This window comes from Heterocephalus glaber, unplaced genomic scaffold, assembly GCF_053883595.1.
Source record: "Heterocephalus glaber isolate CG9 unplaced genomic scaffold, H.glaber_assembly_v1.0 deba00000738, whole genome shotgun sequence".
Lineage (NCBI taxonomy): Eukaryota > Metazoa > Chordata > Mammalia > Rodentia > Bathyergidae > Heterocephalus > Heterocephalus glaber.
The window spans coordinates 5100368-5120868 of NW_028258161.1; the positions used below are offsets into that span (position 1 = coordinate 5100368).

General features: G+C 41.3%; 1 protein-coding gene across 5 annotated transcripts in view; it reads right to left on the minus strand.

The window, feature by feature from the left end:
- The window catches only part of F5 (coagulation factor V), a 69129-nt gene that overhangs the window by 44942 nt on the left and 3686 nt on the right, over positions 1-20501 (minus strand). For 3 of the 5 annotated variants that reach the window (XM_004865230.4, XM_087206901.1, XM_087206900.1), the window contains exons 2-4: positions 19815-19906; positions 11237-11359; positions 1089-1301 (exon numbers count right to left, since the gene is read on the minus strand). In XM_004865230.4, the coding sequence (XP_004865287.1) occupies positions 1089-1301; positions 11237-11359; positions 19815-19906 (428 nt within the window). Of the gene's footprint in view, positions 1-1088; positions 1689-11236; positions 11360-13270; positions 13344-19814; positions 19907-20501 lie in introns of those variants that run through there. The other 2 variants (XM_087206899.1, XM_087206898.1) reach the window with 2 other exon arrangements.

Here is a 20501-nt window from a genome sequence, read left to right on the forward strand (position 1 = left end):
TCTTATTTTTTTTAAATAGCATCCTTGTCAGGTAATAATAGTTGGGAGTTATTAAATTTCCAGTGGCCCATCATCTTCTTTGGCACTTTGTAGATTTGAAGAACAGAGACTTACGGGTAAATTTTACCTGGCACAGAAAGTATTTGGTGAGTGCCAGGAGTCTGGAAAAGAATCTATTTCTTCAGTCTTCCTAGGCCAAATGTGTGTACCTTAGCTTAGGCATTTGAAGCATCACACCTGAATGAAATGGAGTACTAGAAAATTGCGTGTGAGTATCAGAATTAACCCATTCTCACCCGAGGGGAAAATGCTGCTGAGGGTAAAATAGAAGAGCCTTTCATGAGTTCAAAAATTGTTTTCAGTGCTATCACAATATCTTTTATATACCAGGCAATAAAAATGTGTTTGTGTGATGAATAAATGAATTGGGCATGTATATAGGTATGGTCTGTGCACATGTGTGGACAGACAGTGAGTCCATCACCTTCCTTCTTTCTCATGGTATGGTTTATTGTAATTCTTTGCTTGTTTAATGAAAGTGGACTGAATTCACTTGGGGTAAATGGAACGACCGAGTCTGTTCCCAAGAAGCCTACTCAATGTAATTTCTTATAAAGTCAATTGAGTTTGAAACCTGCCACCCGCAGTGTTCAGCTTGTTATAAGAAGGGAAGCTGGAGTTTCATGTTTTTATAGATGAAACTACCAACCCAAACTTTAGCCATGTCGACTACATTTGCCAGAGAAGCAGACAGAGGCCCGGCCATAGTACGGTTTCAAGAAGATGTTGGCCTTTCAGTACATGTTACAGACCATCAAGTGTGACATGGGAACATGCTCTCAAACAGGCATTTGTGTGGGAGAAACTCCCATGGCTGAGATGAAGGAAGAATTAGAAGAAACTGAGGATGATCCAAGTCCTAATGTGGGGTGTTTTTTCTCTTGTCACACAGTGATCTGGTCTCTGCACCCTTCTCTGTCTGCTGATGGGCCAGAAGTTACCAAGATGCTCCCGGATCTCCCCTGCTATCGGGCTCCTTATGGCCTCAGCATCTTTGCTGAAGAAGAATCTTTTCTTACTGCTTTTACCTTTCTTACAGATGAGCAGGGGTCCAATCAGCCCCGAGTTGAAGTCCTCTGTCAGATTCTCATAAGAGTAATAGATATGCGTGAGGCACGGGGGGTCATCCTGTGTGGGCCCACTGTCCTCACTGATGAACCACTCATAGGTGTACTCTTGGCCTGGCGCCACCGCATCATCCATTCTCTCCAGAGGGGATGTGTGGTCACTGTAAGAAGCACCTGGAGGAGCAAACACCATGAGGACATCTGGGCAACTTCAAAGGCTACTTTTTCATCACTCAATCTGAGGAACCTGAGATGTGTTTGCTGGAGAGTTTATACCTTTCCATAGTGAACCTTCATCATTTAGAAGGCTTTCATATGAGGTATGATCAACATATACAGTGAATGTTTAAAATAGAAAACAGTATTACCATAACAGCCACGTTGCCATGCATCCCCCTCAGAGTACTCCCCCTCACTTCAAACACACTTTACTCCATTGTCCTTGCCACTTTCTGAAGCAGTTCTGAAGTACTCTTTCCTCAGTGTGTTCAGTTGCACTGCTGTGGCTGCCTCAGTGTCCTGAATCCATTCAAAACATTTACCTTTCATGGTCCCTTTCAACTGTGGGGAAGAGCCAGAAGTCACATAGTGCCAGATCCGGTGAGTAAGGAGTATACAGACACACTATAATGTATTTATTTGACATAAGTTACCACAAGTGTTTGATTAATGAGAGGTGATCACAAAATACAGTGAATGTTTACATTTGAAAATGTATTACAGTAAAAGACACATTATCATCACTCCCCCTCAGAATACTCAAAATACTCTCCTTGCTTCCAACATACTTATTCCATCATTCTTGGCATTGTGTCTTTTACTATAATGAATTTCAAAAATTTTAAATATTCAATCAGTCCTTGTATGTCTACTTCTACGTCCACATAGTTATAAGGCTTTGATACCATGGTCAGCTGAAGAAAAACTGTTACTAGTAAATCAGTTAAGGATTAGCAAGTTAATTTTCTAAGATATCTCCAATGTTTAAATATAGTCTGAGACTCCAATCACCTTTGTCAGAATAGAAGAATAGGTTATATTTTCTCCATGATACTTGACAAGCCATCTTATTTATACTTAACTTCTCATCTTGTTTACACTTATGTACACTTACAGCTATTTATATACTGTTTTCCTTGGCTCTGAAAGTGTCATAACTTCCTTCCACCTGCAGTTACCCTCAGACCTGTGTTATCTCTGTCTTCTGATTATCTCAGTTTCCCCTCCACCCTGTACCTCAGTGTCCAGCTCCTGCACACAGTCTTGTGCATAAGAACTGCGTCTGTCCCCTGAAGTTAAGATTTCTTTCTCCTCCTCCTCATGCACCCAAGACCCATTAACAGCCCCAGGTACCCTCGACTTTCCCAGACAGCCCCAGGTTTGCCGGACTGCTGCCAGGAGAGCAAGAGGGTATAGAAACAGAAGCAGAACTGAAATGCTCAAGACTCAGGACGACCAAAGGGTGGGGTTGGGCTCCCCACAATTAAAGGAAGATGTGGTGGAGATGGAGCAAGTCACTTCAGGAAGGGGAGAGGACGGTGTCCTGCAGAGCCAGGAGGGCCAGGCTGCTTCCCATTCCTCATGTGATTAAGCGGAAGTTTCCCTCTCATCAGCTGCCAGACTTTCCCTCGGGAAGGCAATTATCTTTGCTTTGATAATTTCCTTGATGTAGCAGGTGAGGCCACCAGAGGGTAGATGTGGGCAGACAAGATCCAAGCCTGAAAAATTTTCCGGGAAAGGGAAAGGGCCATGGGAACTGTTACTGCCTCAAGTAATTGTAGTTTTAAAAACAGAAATCTTGATTTCTTCCTCCCCTCTTTCTCCTACCTTCTGTTCCTTTTCTTTTCCTCTTTTTCTTTCTCTCTGTCTTACTTCTTTCTTGCCACCCTTTCTTCCCTCTTCTTCCCCCTATTCATCATCTTTATCAAGGTATAACATGCATGTAAAAAGGTTCACCAAATCTAAGCATAATATTTGTGGAGTTGTGGCCAATGTGTGCATTCTTAGAGCTACAGTCACAATCAAAGTGAAGAATGGATTCTTTACTCCAGAGTTTGGATTTAAAACACGATCCTGCTATTTGTTTTCTGTTTTTCTATTTCGTCTTTATTACTTTTCCTCTCCTGCCTTGCTTTCTTTTGGGTTATTTTAAATGATTTTTTAAAAATCTCCACTAATGGCTTATTAGCTTTGTTTTATTTCATTGGTAGTGCCCTTCAGTTTAGAATATATCTTCCACTTATCACAATTTCCCTTCAAATACTATTATACTATTTCACTTTATAAGAACCTTGTAATAATATATTTCCATTTCTCCCCTCTCCCTTTGTGCTATTGTTGCCATACATTTTACAGTTTTGTTTTGTTTTGTTTTTGAGTCAGGGTCTTGCTCTGTAATTCAAACTGGCCTTGAACTCACTGTATATTCCAGGCTGGCCTCAAACTTGCAACAATCCTCCTGCCTCAGTTTCCTGACTGTAGGGATTATAGGCATGCACTGCCACGCCCAGCACATTTTACTTCTGTATACATAATTTGGCCCACAACAAATTGATTACTTTTGCTTTAATACTTAGACAATTATCTTTTCAAGAGGTTACAAATGGGGAAAAGCTTCTCTATGTGTGCCCCTTTCTAGAACTTTTCATTTCCTCTTAGGAATCTGAATATCCCACTGACAAATTTTTTCTTCTACCTAAAAGGATTCCTTTTCTTTTGATTTGTTACTAAGAAATTATCTCTACTCTTATATTTCTAGAACAGACTTTTGCTTTGCTTTTGAAAGATTTGTTTTTCTTCTTTGGCACTGGAGACTGAATCCAGGGCCTTGGACCGAGCCAAATTCCCAGGCATTTTATTTATTTATTTTTACTCGTTAAGTTAATTGGTACATTTTAGGGATACAATATTATGATATTCTTCTTTGGGAATTTGCGCCTCATTTTATGTTTTATTTTGGGACTAGATCTTGCTAAGTTGCCCAGGCTGGGCTTGAACTTGCAATCCTCTCGTCTCACCCTCCCCAGTAGCTGTCATTTCAGGTGTGTGCCATAAAAGGGTGTTTTTGCTTTGCGTAGACTAGGAAGTGGACACATTCCCCCAACAGTTTAGACACATCCTTCTTTGTCTCCTGACTTGCATTGTTTGGAATAAGTTTGCTATCATTTCTTATTTTTGTTCCTCCGAATACAATGGATATTTTTCTCTACTTTTACTACTTTCTCTTTAACATTATTTTTTGGCAACCTGATTGTGACGTGCTTTGGTGTGGCTTTGACTAGCCCCTTTAAATCTGTAGGTCTTCATCGTATTTGGAAAGTCTTCAGCTGTTATTTATTTAAATAGTTTTTCTGCCCCCACCATTCTGGGATACAATAAGACATGTGTTAGGTCACTTAATATGTCCCACAGCTAACCGATGCTCTGTTCATTTTGTTCAGCCCCTTCAAAAAATCTCTGTGCTTCATTCTAAATAGTTTCTATTGATATGTATTAATGTTTTCTAGTGTTTTCTTCTAGAGTGTTTTATCTGTTGTTAATTTCATTAGTATTCTTTTCATGTCAGCTATTGGATTCACCTCTAAAAATTCCATTTATATATTTTTAAATCTCCCATCTCTCCCTTGATCTTGCTCATGCTTTTCCCTACTCTCTGGAACATATGGAGAAGATTTATAACGGCTATCTTAAATTTTTACACTGCAGCAATGTCAGCTTCCCTTGTTTAACTGTACCTTCCCCCTCTCTGTCTTTTGAAAATCTTTTCCACTCAGAACAGTGCTGGAGTTTACCTGGGATCTGCATATGCCTGGCTTCTCCAGGTGGGGATGGGAAACAGGTACATTATGGAGTCACTGCTCATGGGATAGTCAGGTAGGACAGTGGTGTGCACAGCTGTACATCGTAAGCCTCTAAGCATAGAAGCCATAAATGCAAGGGTTGAGCAGATAAATCTCGATCCGCTGATGGCACAGCATCCTTAACGTGGACCACAAGTGCATGTATGATTCCCTGTTTCTCGCTCTAGTCTTATCATGTGTGACTCTTTCCACTGATGCCTGAATCAGGGCCCCCAACATCCCAAGTCCTGACTTCCTCCCCTGTCTTTGCAGATGCTGCTCCCTCTGCTTAGGGTGCTCTACTTGTTGTTCCTGTGGATAAATGCGCGCTTATCATTTAGGTGTCAACTGAGTGCCAGTTTACCCTTTTCTTTACCTCTGATTCTACTACATATTTTTCTTTTATAGCACTCATTAAGATTTGCAATTAGATGTCTGTGATACTATATGATTCATTTTCCTACTGTATTATTTGCATTCTGCACATTTGGTCACCAGAGTGTGAGCTCCCTAAGGGAGGTGCAGGACTGTTTGTGCTGGTATCTCTGGCGTCTTCACAGTATGTGGAGAAGTGTGGAGAAGATGCTTGATGTGTGGTTATTGAACTCCTAATACTAAAGATCGTATGGGCTAGTGCCAAGTCACACCTTATGGGTGCATTTTGTTCTAGTTGCGTGGTATTAAAACAGATTAAATTCTGACATTGAAAAAATATGGAAATATTATATAAGCTCCTGAATTGCTGTTTCTTTAAAAAAAAATCCTAGAGATCTGATAACAGAGCCCAAGCTACTGCCTTGAATTTGGCTGGACCAGTCTTGGCTGTATTCTTCTGCTTTCTGATCACAGGGTCTACTGGATGCATTTTTTTCGTTGATTACCTACCTGGCTACTACAGACATCCGAGTCTCTGACCCTTGTGCTGGTATGGAGCTTAACAATGGACTGTGTTGTGTCTTTTTCCCCTTCAAAAAATGGTTTGACACTGATTGATAATCAATATGTACTATAGGTGGAAGTTTCACCCTGATGATAAATAGGATTGGAGTGTTTAAATTGTCAGGAGCTGAGAAGTGATAAAGGTTTAAATAACTCTGGTGAGTTATAAGATTATTCCAGTCTAAAAGAAAAAAGGATCTATGAAGAAGACACTCAGCTGATAAACAGTGAGCTTTATCTCGGGAAAGTTACAAAAGAGCTTCAACAGCAAAGTGCAAACAGGCCAGATAAAGAGTGGCCCTCCCAAGTCAAACATTGTGCAAGGACTGCACGGAGCACAGCTAGTTGCTGAGCCACACTGTGGAAGAACCAAACCTGCCAGCCCTTCCTCAGGCTTCTAAATGGCAGACATTTCCCACATCCTTAGAGAGTGGAGGGCTGAGGCCAGGCTCCCGGCATGGTGGGTTTCTTCTGAGCATCCCTTCTGGGTTGCAGACTGCTTTCTTCTTATTGTGTGTGCACAAGGCAGAGAGAGGGTGAGAGAGCTCCTCTTGGGGTCTCTTTTACAAGGTACAAACCCATCATGAGGGCTCTGCCTTCGTGACTCTACCTCCCCTAGGCTCACGCCTGGTACCCCCCCATGGGGACCAGGATTCCAACACATGACCCTGGTGGAGACACAAACAGCGAGTCTGTTGCAGTGACAGATCTTTTCTAAAGATGATAAAAAATGGCAATAAGGCAAAGTAACTGTTCATAATCACCAGAAAAAAAACAATACATTTCAAAGCAAAGGGAAAATAACACATAGTTCCTACTTTCTAATAAGTCCTCAGTCCATCAGTTTAGTTCAAAATTGATTTTCCTCATCCTTGTCAGCTCTGGGCCAGGCGCCAGGTGCAGATGGAAAGCAGTCAGAGTCTGCACCCCTTGAGCTCAACACGATCAACAGTGGGGCGCACATGGGTGTCCTGGCTGTGATGGGTTCCCCGCTAGAGTTTCACTAGGGCCACTCAGTGCTAAGGCCGCTGTTAGAACACACTTTTTCTGGAAGGGGAACTGAGCAATATCAGTATCTACAAATTACCTGACGTGCCAGAACACTTGTGCCAAATACAGCACTGTGACTGACTCTTAATGACCTCAAACTTATTTTAACTTATTTAACTTATTTGTAAATGGTTAGTGGTTCACATCCAGATTTCTTTTAACACATGATAGATTTTAGATTTTAAAAAATTCTCTCTCTCGGGCCGGGGATTTAGCTTAGCGGCACCACACCTCCCTCACAACTGCAAGGTCCTGAGTTTGATCCCTAGTACTGGAAAAAATTTTTTTATCTCTCTGTATATTTAAAGCATACACTGTGGTGTTTCGGTGCATGCATAGATACTGAAAATGTTCCCATACTCATACAAATCAATGACCATATAATTGACTAAAGTAAACTATTCAGAACTTTGTATTTGTCAATTAAATGCAAGATAAACATCAAATAGTTGAACAGGTGGTTTAAATTATAATTAAAAGGTGAATTATGGGTACAGTGTACTGAAACAAATGATGAACCATACCTGCAAGTGGGACATAGTCTAATTATACAAGTGAGGATGACTAATGAGATAGCTGGGGGATAATTTTATCAGTGTTTTCTTTTCACTTCAAATTATTTCTCTTTTACTCTTGAATGAAAAGTCATGTTGTTTTTTTATTTTGCAACCTACATAATCTTAAGGTATAAAACGAAAACAGCGGCTATTTTGAGGACACATTCGTGAAATGCATTTTTGCTGAATCTGATTTTGGCTTTGGAGCGAAAGTAAAAATTTAAAACTCTAAACTGAAAATGAGAAGACATGGACATGAATACTGTGCTGAGGCACAAAAACTCCTTGTTCAGCTTCATGCTAGAATAAATGCTTTGCACAGTGGTTGGCCTTCGTTTTATATTTACTGAGTTCTGCTCGCTTCCTGCCCAGTCCATCGTCAGCTTTGTAGTGTGTTTATACTTGTCATGGTGTACTAATTATTTGCCAGAAGGCTTTCAGCATTTTTAAAAATGTAAAATGGTTTGTACAAGCTTGGGAAAGTGAAGTTGCAAAAAGAGTCCTTTTGGTTCCCCACTAGGGTGCTCATTCATTAAATCCTCCCCTTATTTTTGCAAACAACTCCTTTCCTCTCCATTTAATAAACTCAGTGAAGGCTTCAGTGCATTCAAAGCTTTAGAACATTCTTTTAGAAACTATAAGCAATGGGCAAATGAAAATGCTGATGCTTTGCAAGAAGCCTGATTCCATTGCTGAGGGCACACAAATCTCTTTTGAAGGGAACTTCTCATTTACGTGATTTATGGAAATTATTATTTTGGCCATTATAGTTTGTTTCAGGCATTTATCACATATTCAGTGAAGGGTCTATATAAGTAGAAAATATATAGATGAAAGAAAAATATAATCACTTATAGTTTATCAAACACTGGAATGCTTTGGAAAAATTTAGAAGAATAAGTTTTCATAGAGAGAATTTGGAAACACTCAGATGCAAGAAGCAGTCTCTAGTGAAATTTTTTTAAATCAGAGAGTTGGATAACAAGCAGATGGCTAAATATTACAGAACTAATTTCGTGGTGCAGTACTCAAAATGAAACTCACATATTTAAAATATGAGTTATAAATCAAGTGAGGAATACTATTAAGATTTATTATGAAACAAACTTTCTAAAGGTAATGATCAAAACATCTTTGAAAGTGATCAGAACAACTTTGAAAACCTTACTGAATAATGAATTGTTCTCAAGGGTGTGACTTTCAAACAGCTCAGTAAATGCTACTTAGAAAGTTTCAGAAGTTTTAGCCTCAAATTGAAACCCTTCTAGTGATAGAAAGCTTTCGAAGAATCGTGTACAACTGTAGATATTTTACTTCGTGATTTTAAACTATTGCTACTAAATACATTTCTAAAAGAAAGGTAAGCATTTTTATAAATCACAAATGGACCTCTGTCGAAAAGGGTCACCCGTCCTTGCCAGATATACTCCTGTGGTTTCTCAGACCTGTTGCACCCTCTCAGTGCCTGCCATTTCTCTCTCACATGTCTGCCTCTGAGAAAAAGGAATCTGGATTCTCTTGTAGCTGGCTCAGCATGATCTGAGCTTATCCTCATCCCTGAAACAAGTGTCTCAAAATGTCGAGGGAGGCCATAAGTGAGGGTGGGAAGTGTTTGATTTTTAACATGGAAGGCGTGATAAAATGAACAGAAGGCTTGTCTTTTAATATGAAGTACACTGTTTACTAGATTTCCTCTCATTTTCATGATGAAATTTGTCTTTCCCCACCCACCTGCATTTATTTTTCTTAGATTCCTGAGCACAGAGGCACTGATCTGTGCCGATAGTCTGGTCACCAGTGGAAATTGTGGGGGTGTTTTAAGCAGGTTTTCATCTGTGATTGCTGACTGTGGGAGAACAGAAGGACAAATAAACAGCCAAGGAAGAGGGATGTGTGGCAAGGTCCAGTCACTGTGCAAACAGCCTCGCTAGGGTGCAAAGTCCACAACTCTGACCTTTCCCCCTGTTTGAAATGGAACCTACAAGGGACACTTCAGCTTTTTGAGGAAACATTCCCCCTCCTGCTCTGGTGTGCTGAATCCCTGGTGCAGCCCTCTGGAAGCTTACACACAGGTCGAGAGGTTGTTCACTATGTCACTGTATGATGTTAGGGACACAGAGAGACTCCTGTGCATGCTGCCAAACCCAGGGTCTTGCCACACTAGCTTCTGAAGTTGGCTGAAATTTCACAGTTAAGCTTTCTTGTTTTGTCTCAACCCATGCAAATGCTCCTGGGGAAAGTGGTTTACAATAGGTGGTGACCTATTAGTCACTTACACCTTAGAAGAAATGAGTTTGACAATAATTTACATAGGAAACAATAAATGTGAACACTACTTTCTAACTCACGATTGTCAGATATTAAATTAGTTGAACACATTTTGATTGAAGAATCTTCTATACTATCATAGCCAATTTTTACCTAGGCTTACACGCTAGGTATTTTTCCAAGTATTCATAACAACAAACCTGTGTAAGATATGTACGATTACTATCTTTCTTTTACAGATGAGAAAGATGAGGTGTAGAGAGATTAAGTAACTTTTCAAAAGTCACACGGCTGGTAATTATCTAAGCCAAGATTCCCACTGGCAAATCTTGTTCTAGAGCCTGCACTATAAAATGCTCTCCAATTCCTCTCTTTGAAGGTATGATGGCTGGAGCGTGTGGGGCAAGGAAAGAGATTTTTGAAACATAGAAAGCCTGAAGTTATTTTAAAATGTTATTATACCACTGACTATTACAACATGGATACAATTTTTCATACTAGTTCCTACTACTCTGCTTACTATGATGTGAATGTTAGCATAATGGGAGAAATTAAAACAGTGTTAACACTTAGTGTCCTGTGTCTGAGGCCAGCACTTTGATTACCATCATCTTCATGGCCACTGACATCATTATCATCATCAAGTCCTCATCATGTATTGAGGGATTGCCAGGCCCAGGAACATGACCTAAACGACCTCATTTAATTCTCAAAGCAACCTTATTGGGTAGGTATTACCATTTCTGTTTTGCAGATGAGAAAACCAAGCCAGAGAAACAGTAATGATCAAGCTAAAACTTGAATCCCAATCTGCCTTCCAAGCTTAATGTTCTTAACCATTTTGCTATATCTAAAGTAGTATCTAGTACTACTTTACTGCCACCATAATAAATACTATGGATTAGGTGTCCTCTGTGTGCCATCAGGCTAGTCCCATGTCACCATGTCAGCCACTCCTGGGCCAAACCCAGCCAGCTGCCTGATTTTGTAAATGAAGTTTACAGTGACACATCCATGCTCATTCATGAACACACTTTCTGTCTGCTTTTGTATTAAAAGGCAGAGCTGAGTCACAGAAACAGAGTTCCTATGGCCTGCAAAGCTGAACATACATCTGCCTTTTTACAGAAATGTTTGTTGACTTCTTAAGCCATCTTGCAATGTATGTATTACTATTCCTCTTCTAAGGTGAACACATTGGATTTCAGAGAGGTTAGGTAATTTTCCCACCCAACTATTAAAGAACAAGGACCTGATGAAAAGCTCAGGTAGAGCTGGCTCTGGAACCTTTTTGTTTTCATCTCTGAAACTTACAAAGGCAATAATTTTTGTCATTATCATTTGTAGGAAAGGAGATTTCTCTAACAATACATGATTAACAATATCAGGTTTATATTGACAGCAGTGTTAGACTTGTACATCTTCTCTTGTCAGAGGGATATTAAATTTCTCTTACCTTCTGAGAATTTATTGTACTTAATTCCTTGAGGATGGATGCTTATGGGTTTGTCTGCCTTATTCTTAAAGTGAACTTTCATGAGGTCTCCAACTTCAGCATATAAAGTAGGCCCAAGAAGTCCTATGGGAAAAAGAAGATAAAATAATTTATGTTCAGGATCATCAGAGACAGAGATGATAAGCAGGAAAAATATGCAGGAAAGACCCCAAAATGACTGCTGTCATTTCTCCTGGTCTTGATGTCAGCCTGCTTCTCTGGAATCTAGAAAGCTTTGAGAGCTCATTAACTTTAGATTCCATGGAGTTATATAAAAACAGGAAGGTAGAACTTGGCCTGGACCCAGAGCAAGTCAAGAGAGAAGGAGAAACAGTTTTGACCAAGTCCAACCCACTCAGATCCACCATCTTTCCTTAGAGACTTCTTTTTATTTTTTTATGGTACCAGGGATTGAACCCAGAGTCTTTGCACTGAGCTATATCCTCAGCCCCTTTTTTATTGTTTATTTTGAGACAGGGTCTCACTAAGTCACTAAGTTGCCCAAGCTGAGCTCTAACTTGTAATCCTCCTGCCTCAGTCCCCCGGAGTGCTAGGATCAGGAGTGTGTGCCCCAATGCCTGGCTGAAACTACTGTCTTTTCAGCTACACAGGGGATGTAAGGGACGGGGTTCTGTAGATTGCTGTGAAGCAGGTGAAACCTCAGAGACCTGAATAAAAGAAGGGGGCAAATCACACAGTTCTCTGGCTCCGAGGCAGGTTCAAAATCCCTGAATCAGAAGTGAGCTTGATGTACCTGAGGAACAATAAGGAAAACAGCATAGGAAGAATGAGAAGAGGTGAGGCAGGTAGTGGTGGGCTTTGGATCCTGTGAGGCTCCACGGGCCAGTGGATTTTCTTCTAAGGAAAACAGCAAAGCACTGGAACTTTCTACAGCAGAGATGTGGTCTGGTGGGTCTAAAATTTTTTTCTTTAAAGCAAGGTTCATTCGAGCTGCAGTGTAGATAGTAGTCTGTGAGGTGAAAAGAGTGAGTGCAGAGATCAGGAAGTAGAGGAAAGAGACAGTGGTGTATTGGGCCAGCAGGTAGCAGGGAAGTGATAAAAGTGTTTAGAATCGGGACACAATTGAAGGTAGAGCCCACAGGGTTTTCTGATGGATTGGATGCTGTATGTGAGAGGAGAAGTCAAGGATGACCTGGAGGTTTTGAACTGTCTCCCCAAGGCCTCATGCAGTTATAGGTGGCTTTTTCAGAGGTGGCTGAATCTAGAATGTGTAATGCTGGGATTAGGGTTTGGGATTACTAAACCAGCACAGAGCTTTGACAGAGCCCTAATCCCGGTTATCTCTTAGGGTTCCCTTGTTTCCTTTGCTACCGTGTGGGTGCCGTGAACTGTTTCTCCTCTGCAGTTCCCCTCTGCCATGTGCTACTCTGCCTTGGAGCCAGCTGCTTATGGACTGAAACCTCTACAAACTGTGACCTAAATAAACCTTTCCCCCTTTAACTTCGGGTGTCTGGTATTTTGGCTCAACAGTGAGAGAAAAGTAGGACACTGGATAAACAGTGTTATTGGTTACTGTGATGGGGAGCACATGTGGGCAGCAGGTTAGGGGTGCAGACATCACGAGTGAGTTTTACTTGCTGCAGGCCAGGCACTGTGCTAGGTCCTGGGGCTGTGCAGATAAATAAGACATAGTGCCTGTCTTCCAGGAGCTCGAGAGTAATGTGGAGATGGACAGACAGTAGGACCCACTACTGAGGTAGGGACAAGATACGTGGGTGTATCCATGTATCCAGGGAATTAACAGATATGTTGACATCTGAGTCACAGTTCTGAGTAGTCACATACTACAGTTGCCCAAAGTGTAGCCCTAGAAGTCTCCATTTCAGAATAACCTGGGATCTTACTGAAAGAGAGGATCCCTTGAGCACCTCAGCCCAGCTCTGGAGGTAGAGCTTGTGAACCTGTACTGCAACACGTGGTCCTTCATGATTCTGGTGTCCTTTAAGGCTTGCGGACCTATCACCAAAGCCCTACCTTGGATAGGTGATGGGAACCAACTGTTCTTACTTCTGGGCCATCCAGAAGTTCTCATGGGATTGGCTTCTGCCCATTAGGGATCATGGAAGCAGGAGAAGAAAGTTAGGACAGGCATGGAGCTCAACCCACATTCATTTGCAATGGTGGTAATTAGCATAGGATGTCCACTTACCATCCTCAAGATATATTTGAACACTGTGGACCTAATGTCAATCCCCACAACAAATGTTTGAGATATACATTGAGATCTTCACATTAAAGATGAGGAAACTGGGCCTCAGGGAATTTAACTACTGTATCTTGCCCAATGTCATGCAACTAAAAAGAGGCAAAGCTATCATTTAAATTTAATTATCTAACTATAGATGTTGAGCTTTTAACCATCTTTGTACACTATACCCACTACCTTATGTTCATTCATTCAACAAATATCAAGTTCTCACATTATCCTAGGGCCAGAATTGTGGTGACACAAAAAAGAGTAAAATAGGTACACTCCCTGCCTTTATAGAGCTTCTAAGACAGTAGAGACAGACTTTAACAAATGGTCACACAAATATTTGATTTTTTAATGGTAAACATTGTGAAAGAAAAGTACAAAATACCCTGACAGAGGGTTTAGTCCAATTATGGAAGTAAGGTGTTGGTCAGGGTGGAGAAGCACTTTCTTGAGGAAGTGAAGTGAGATACTTTAACTGAAGTCCAGAAAGGAGGCAGGAAAGATTTCACCAGAGAGTGGTATTAGCATGTGCAAAGGCCTTGATATGGCCTAATCAGATAACTGACAGATGGTCATGAAAAGCTTAGTAGGCAAGACAGTGATGCAGAAGGTAAACCATGAAGACACCATAGGATCCCCAATCATTTGGGAGCATGTTGGCTTTTTGGAGTTTTTCTTTTAACCCAATAGTATTTGAAGGCCATTAAAGAGTTTTCAGCAAGGGTACAACATGGACCAGATTTTGATTTTTAAATCTCCGGCTACATTTGTGGAGAATGGCCTGGGGAGAAACTAGAGAAGATGCCGAGGGAAGGCTCTGAGATCTTGGTAAGATGAAGGTCACAGTGATGGAGATGATGAGAAAAGAACGGATTAGATTTCTACTTGGGAGATTACGTTTTCAGGACTTAATGATGGATTGAAGTGAGATAAGGAAGGTCAAGTTGCCATGGGTGGCCCATGGGGTTCTGGTATGGGGGCTGGGGGATGAAGGTGGATGCAGGACAGCAGGGAAGAGTTTTGTCGTGGATGTAGTAGGCGGAGTCGTGTCCTTCCCTCGGGGTCTGTGAGTATTTTGCCTTGTATGGCAAGGAACTGCACCTAGGGTTAAGTTAGGGGTCTTGAGATGGAGAGGTGTTTCTAGGTAATCCGATGGGCACAATGCAGATGCAGAGGATCTCAGAAAGAGATTATAATATGCCCTCTGCTGGCCTTGAAGGTAGAGAGAAAGGAGCTGCAGGCCCATACATAGAGGCAGCTTCTAGTAACTGAAACAGACAAGAAAATGATTCTACTCTCGAGCCTCCAGAATAATAGCATTGGCCAATACATTTATTTTAACAGTGAAGCCCATTTTGGACCTCTGACATCTAGACTGTAAGAGGAGACAGATGTGCTTTGTTTTAGGGCACTAGGTGTGTGGCATTTGGTGACAGTGGCCGTGGTAAGCTGTCATCTCTGGTCACATCTGTCCCTACTTTTGTCTTCCCACCCACTGTTCCTTCTACTGCTCTCCCAGTCCAGGAGTTTACACTGTTCTTTGCCCAGAGCCTTTTGTTTGTCCGGATGTGAACTCTGCACAGTGATGTCATGAAGATCACATAGTTCAAGTTCAACTCATATTTGAACTGGTTAACAAAACCTTGAGGTGGAATAAAGAAGCAGAGTGGCTCACCCCAGGTCAGTCGGTGACTTGGTGGCATTTCTGGGAGTGGAACCCACGTCTCTGGACTTCTGAGCCAAGGATTTTTCTACCACCTCACACAGAACAGGTTCAGACCTCACTGTCCAACAGGAGTGCAAAGTCGTCCCCTGTCTTGGCTGCTGGCCACATGTGACTCCACTAGCTGACCCTGCCACTTACATCTTGGCTGCTCATGGTGGCCCCACTGGCCATCCTCCTGCCCAGGGTGCCCATGAGCCTCATCTGGGCTGACCATGCTGTCACTGTGGGCACTGCATTTGTCACCATGGATCCTTTGTTTGGCTGATTTGGTGGGTGGTGTCACATGGCTGCAAATACCAGATGCCCAGAGCAGGTCTCCTAGAGACCTCTTACTTCCATGGACAGTTTATGGTATTTACTCAGCCTCCCTTCCTGCTTCTTCAGTATTAAGGCAAAACTAAAAGATGTTTTCATTCAAGCAAATCAAATACAAGTAGGCAAACATGTGGCTGAATGTTTTTTGAGCTGCTCTTTAGCTTCTCCCTCAGCTGGATGGCCTAGGCCCTTTCCCACCTTTTCAGTGCCCAGGGCTTGGGGTGGGCGGTGGTGCATAGTCCACAAGGGAGGCAGCACAGCCTGCAGGTGTGGAGTTGGAAAGGACTGCAGGTCAGCTAATCCAGCCCTCTGCTCCCAGCTGAGGGCTGAATCACAGTGCCACCCGTGCAGCCCAAAATGGATATTACAATGCCTTAGTTCACCCAAGACAAATATATTCTGGGACGCCAAGGATTTGACAAGAAGGTAATGTTTAAAGTGAAAGAAGCAGAAACATAAATCCAAGGCTGTTCTTACCAACTCTCAAGGTCTACTTTTGATTAATAAGGTTAAATCAGGAAATCACTACAAAAGTTTATCGTCTGTAAGGATTTCCATCAGGGCACTCTCCTCTTCAAAACCTATGTATGGCTCCTTATTGCTTTAAAATAGTGATGGCGAACCTTTTAGAGCTTTCAGTGATACAAACAGCCTGCTGTGGCACATGTGCCATAGGTTCACCACCACTGCTTTCACATCTCCAGCCTGGCATTCTCTCTTTCATTTGTGGCACTCACTACAATATCTTTCCTGGCAATGGCATTAAAACTTGGTTAATTTGGAAAAAGCCACAAAAGGCGGAGCTTCAGATGGTTCCCAGTTCCTCCTTTCTAGGCCTAGTGAATATGTTTTCCACTTATAATTTAACTTAAACAATTCTTAAGTATCTGTTATACAAATTAAGGTGGGAGCTGGAGTATGAAACCAAACAGGCTCTGTGATAGAGGACAGGAGATCTTTCCACTTTCTGCCCACAGCTGCAAATGTAATTCTATGGGCAAGCTCACTGCCCCTCCTTCACCCAGAGGAGGTAGGAGCCCTTCTAGGTAAGGCTGGGCCAGCCCAAGCTTTGAAGGCCAGAGGTGCAGCTTTCTGCTGCTTCTGAATATAGCTCCATCAACTATTTTTCATCACATGTCTCTATCTTTTCCTTATCCATTAAGTTCTTCCCTTAGACAGTAAGTTTTTATATTCCTTTCTGTAAAACTCCAAAATATCCTTAAATCCTCCATTCCCCTCCAGAGCCACTGTCTTTCCTCCTGCGTGAAGCTAAATTTCTGGAACCAGTTATCTATAAGTTCCTTCTGCTTCTGTTTCCTCACTTTGCATTCTCTCCTGAAGCCCCTTCCTTCATATGATCTTGCCCCACCTTTTTCATGACAAGGCAGCCTTTGAGTCCCTGTACCCATTGCTTGTGGTGGCTTTTGGTCACCATATTCTCTAGCTGTCCTCTGCCCTCTCTGGGCAGATGCTCTCCAGCTCCTTGGTGAACCTTTCTTTCTTGGCTCATCCATTGGCCTTTGTTGTTCCTGTGAGCTCTGTCTGTAGCCCTCTCTTCTATGCTTTCTGGGTGATCTCACACCCTCTGGAACTTCATTTACCATCTGGTATTGGGGTTCTGATGCCTCCCAAATATTTATATCTAGCTCAGGATTCCTCTCCTAAAGGACAAAATTCTACACCACCAGCTCATATGACATTGCTAGGTATGTATTCTACAGACATCTCAAACTCCAAATCTGAGCACATTTTCCGTCACACTCTTTTTCTAAATTTTCTGTTTTACTGAATGGCACCATATCCATTGTACTGGTCAAACCAGAAGCTTCAATCATAGCTCCTCTCTCTTCCCATTATTTGCATCCAGTTAGCACCAAGTTTAGTTGATTTTCACTCCTAAATGTTTGTGTGTTTTCTAGTACTGGAGATTGAAACAGCTAAGCTACGTCCCCAGATCTTTTTTAAAACTTTTTAAATTTTGAGTTAGAATCTCACTAAGTCACTAAATTGCCTAAGAAATTTATGATCCTCCAATTCATGATCCTCCTGCTTCAGCCTCCCATAATGCTGGGATTACAGGCATAAACCATCACATCTGGCAATTCCTAAATATCTACTTTTCTCCACCTTGGTGTCCCTGATTCCTTTTGACAGAGATTCACAAAAGCCTCATAACTTGTTTTGTGAGCTCTGGAGTTGCCTTGCTCCAATCCATTCTCCATATTTGGACAGAATCATCTTTGCAAAGCACAAATCTGAGTCTTTCTCCTGCTTCCATCCTTAATGTGACTGCTACTTCCCCTAAGACAAAATGTGAATATGGCTGTCTGATCTGGCTGTATCCCCACCAAGAGCAGCTGCCATCAATTCCTTCCTTGAAGTTCGTGCCCCAGCTGCGAGATCTGGTCATGATTCCCCCCATACACCACACTTTCTCACCCCTAAACTTCAACAGCACTGCTCCTTTGGTCTCAAATGCATCTCCACTCCTCCCCTCCACTTGCCTTTCCAAGGTCTTATTCTTTCTTTTTTATTTCTTCCTCAGCTATCAACTTAGAAGTGGAAAGTCGTTTGTGACCACTGGACTGGAGAGAGGTCTCCCACGTCCCACTGCAGACTCCACGAACTCCTTCCCTTGTGACTGTACTACAACTATTTGCCTCCTTGTAGGTCATCCCCAGTAGCCAGATGGCTCCTGGGAGTCAGAGACCAGGTCTTCTTCACTTTCACATCCCTGGAGTCTGGAATGTACTACTTCTCCAAAACAGTTTTGGAAAAAAAAAAGAAAATTTAAAAGCATATTTACTAAAGGATCAGTTAATATATAAATGATCAAATACCAAGATATATAGAGAGTGAAGGAATATGAATATACAGATAGGCACAAACCCATGATATATAGTCTAGTAGAAATGTGGTTAATAACCACAATAGTAAAAGTCATGATGTAATAATGTGCTAACTTATATTGAGTGCCTGTTAAGTGTTAGCAGTACTGTTAAGTACTGGGTATCTGTTAACTCAGTTGATTCTCACAACATCCCTAAAAGGTAGGAATTAGTTCACACAGTACTGGGGGCGAGCAGATGAGGGGAGAGTTGTTTCTGTTGTGAGTGGGTAGCAATCAGTGCAGCTTTGGAAAGGACATGGATTCTTGGTAGGGAGGTGTGAAAGCCCTTGTTGTAGCTGAGGATGGATCCTGGGGGAAGTTGATGTTTTTTTCTGGTACTTGAGCTTGAACCCAGAGTCTTGGTCTTCAGCTACATCTTCAGCCTCCTCTCCCTTTTTAAAAAAAAATTTTGAGACAGGGTCTTGCTAAACTGATAAGTTGCCCAGGCTGGGCTCAAATTTCCAGTCCTCCTGCCTTGGTCTCCGAAAGTTCTCGGATTATAGGCCCATACCATCATGTATGCCTTTGCTATTAATCTGTGACTGAAGAGAAGTTGAGGAAAGGTTGAAGATTACAGGTGATCATCAGATCCAAGGTACTGAGATGCATAGGAGATGCAGAGGGTGAGTATGGGAAAGATGGCAGGTGTAAAGACCTGGTCAGAGGAAGGGTGGGTGAATTATAGACAAAGAGACCCAGCTGGAGGAGTTCTCCTTTGATCACTTCTGTCATTTCTCTGAAATATTTTCCCAAGGTTAAGCTCCTAGAACCCTACTCAACTTAGTCTCCTTGATTAAGGGAAAGATGAAACAAAAAGAAGAGATTTTCTTTTAAAAATCACAGTTATTTGGTTATTCACACTAACCAGAATAGATGGGAAAGACAGATGCAAAGAATCAACTGTACATAGTCCCTTTAACTGAGTCTAGGAAACCAGTTGGGAACAAAACCTCATTCTGTTAAGGCTTATTGAACTAGACTACAAGCCCCATGAAGGTAGAGTAGGAGTCTGTCTTGTCCACTGTGGCATCCATGGTGCCTAATTCAGTGCCACACCTACAGCTGCAGCTACACAGTGTCTTCTTGGATGAATGAATATAAATTCAGATAATCCAAAGCCTTGTTTAGCTATTTTAACCAAGATTAAAAACACTGGCTTCATGGGTATGTGACCCCTGTGGTTTCACAGGGTCCCTGTTTGGCTTAATGTTGTACCATCACTGATTTAAAATTCTCAACAATATGAACACAGGGTTCCCCTTTCCATTGTGAACTTAGCCCACATGCTATATACCCAACATGGTTAGAAACAACACACAAAGGATATTATAGATACAAATGAATACATTACCCATAGAAATTTATCTTTTAAAATATATTTTAGGCTTACCTGAAATGCTAGATCGTGGCTTTTCTTTCTTAAAATATGGTTCATACTCTCTATAGACAATTTTCTTAAAGGAAGGTGTGAAAGGATTCAAACTGGAAATAAAGTACAAAACCTAATTTGAAAAATGTGCACAGCATCTATTCACATTACCAAAAATAGATTCCTCACATTTCAGATATCTGTAGAATAACTATATTTTATTGTACTTCAGAAACACAAGGTTTATATATATGAAAAATAAGTGAAATGAATGAAATAATTATTGTTTTCTTGAAAAAGTTTGTTGTGATAAGCAAACATTCTTTCACAGATTTAGGCCATCCTCACACTATTTCTCAGAATCCATTTTCTGAAAAGAAACCTACAATCATAGTGTGAACTCAAACTTTAGGTTTTAAGTGATTAAAAATATGAACAAATAACTTATAAGCAAATATGTGTGCTATTTTCAGCTTATCTACCACATACGATTTTTTTAAATGCCTAACTTTCAAAATATAACTTTAAGCTCCTGGAATTGATCAAGTTTATTGGTACATTTTAGATGTACATAATGATCACATTCATCATAGGGAATTTATACTTGTACATGATATATCGTGCTTCTTTTTTTTCCCATTCCCCTACTTTCCATTCAATCCTTCCCCTCCTTATTTACAAAAGCTTTGTTTCCATTTTTCCCTTCTC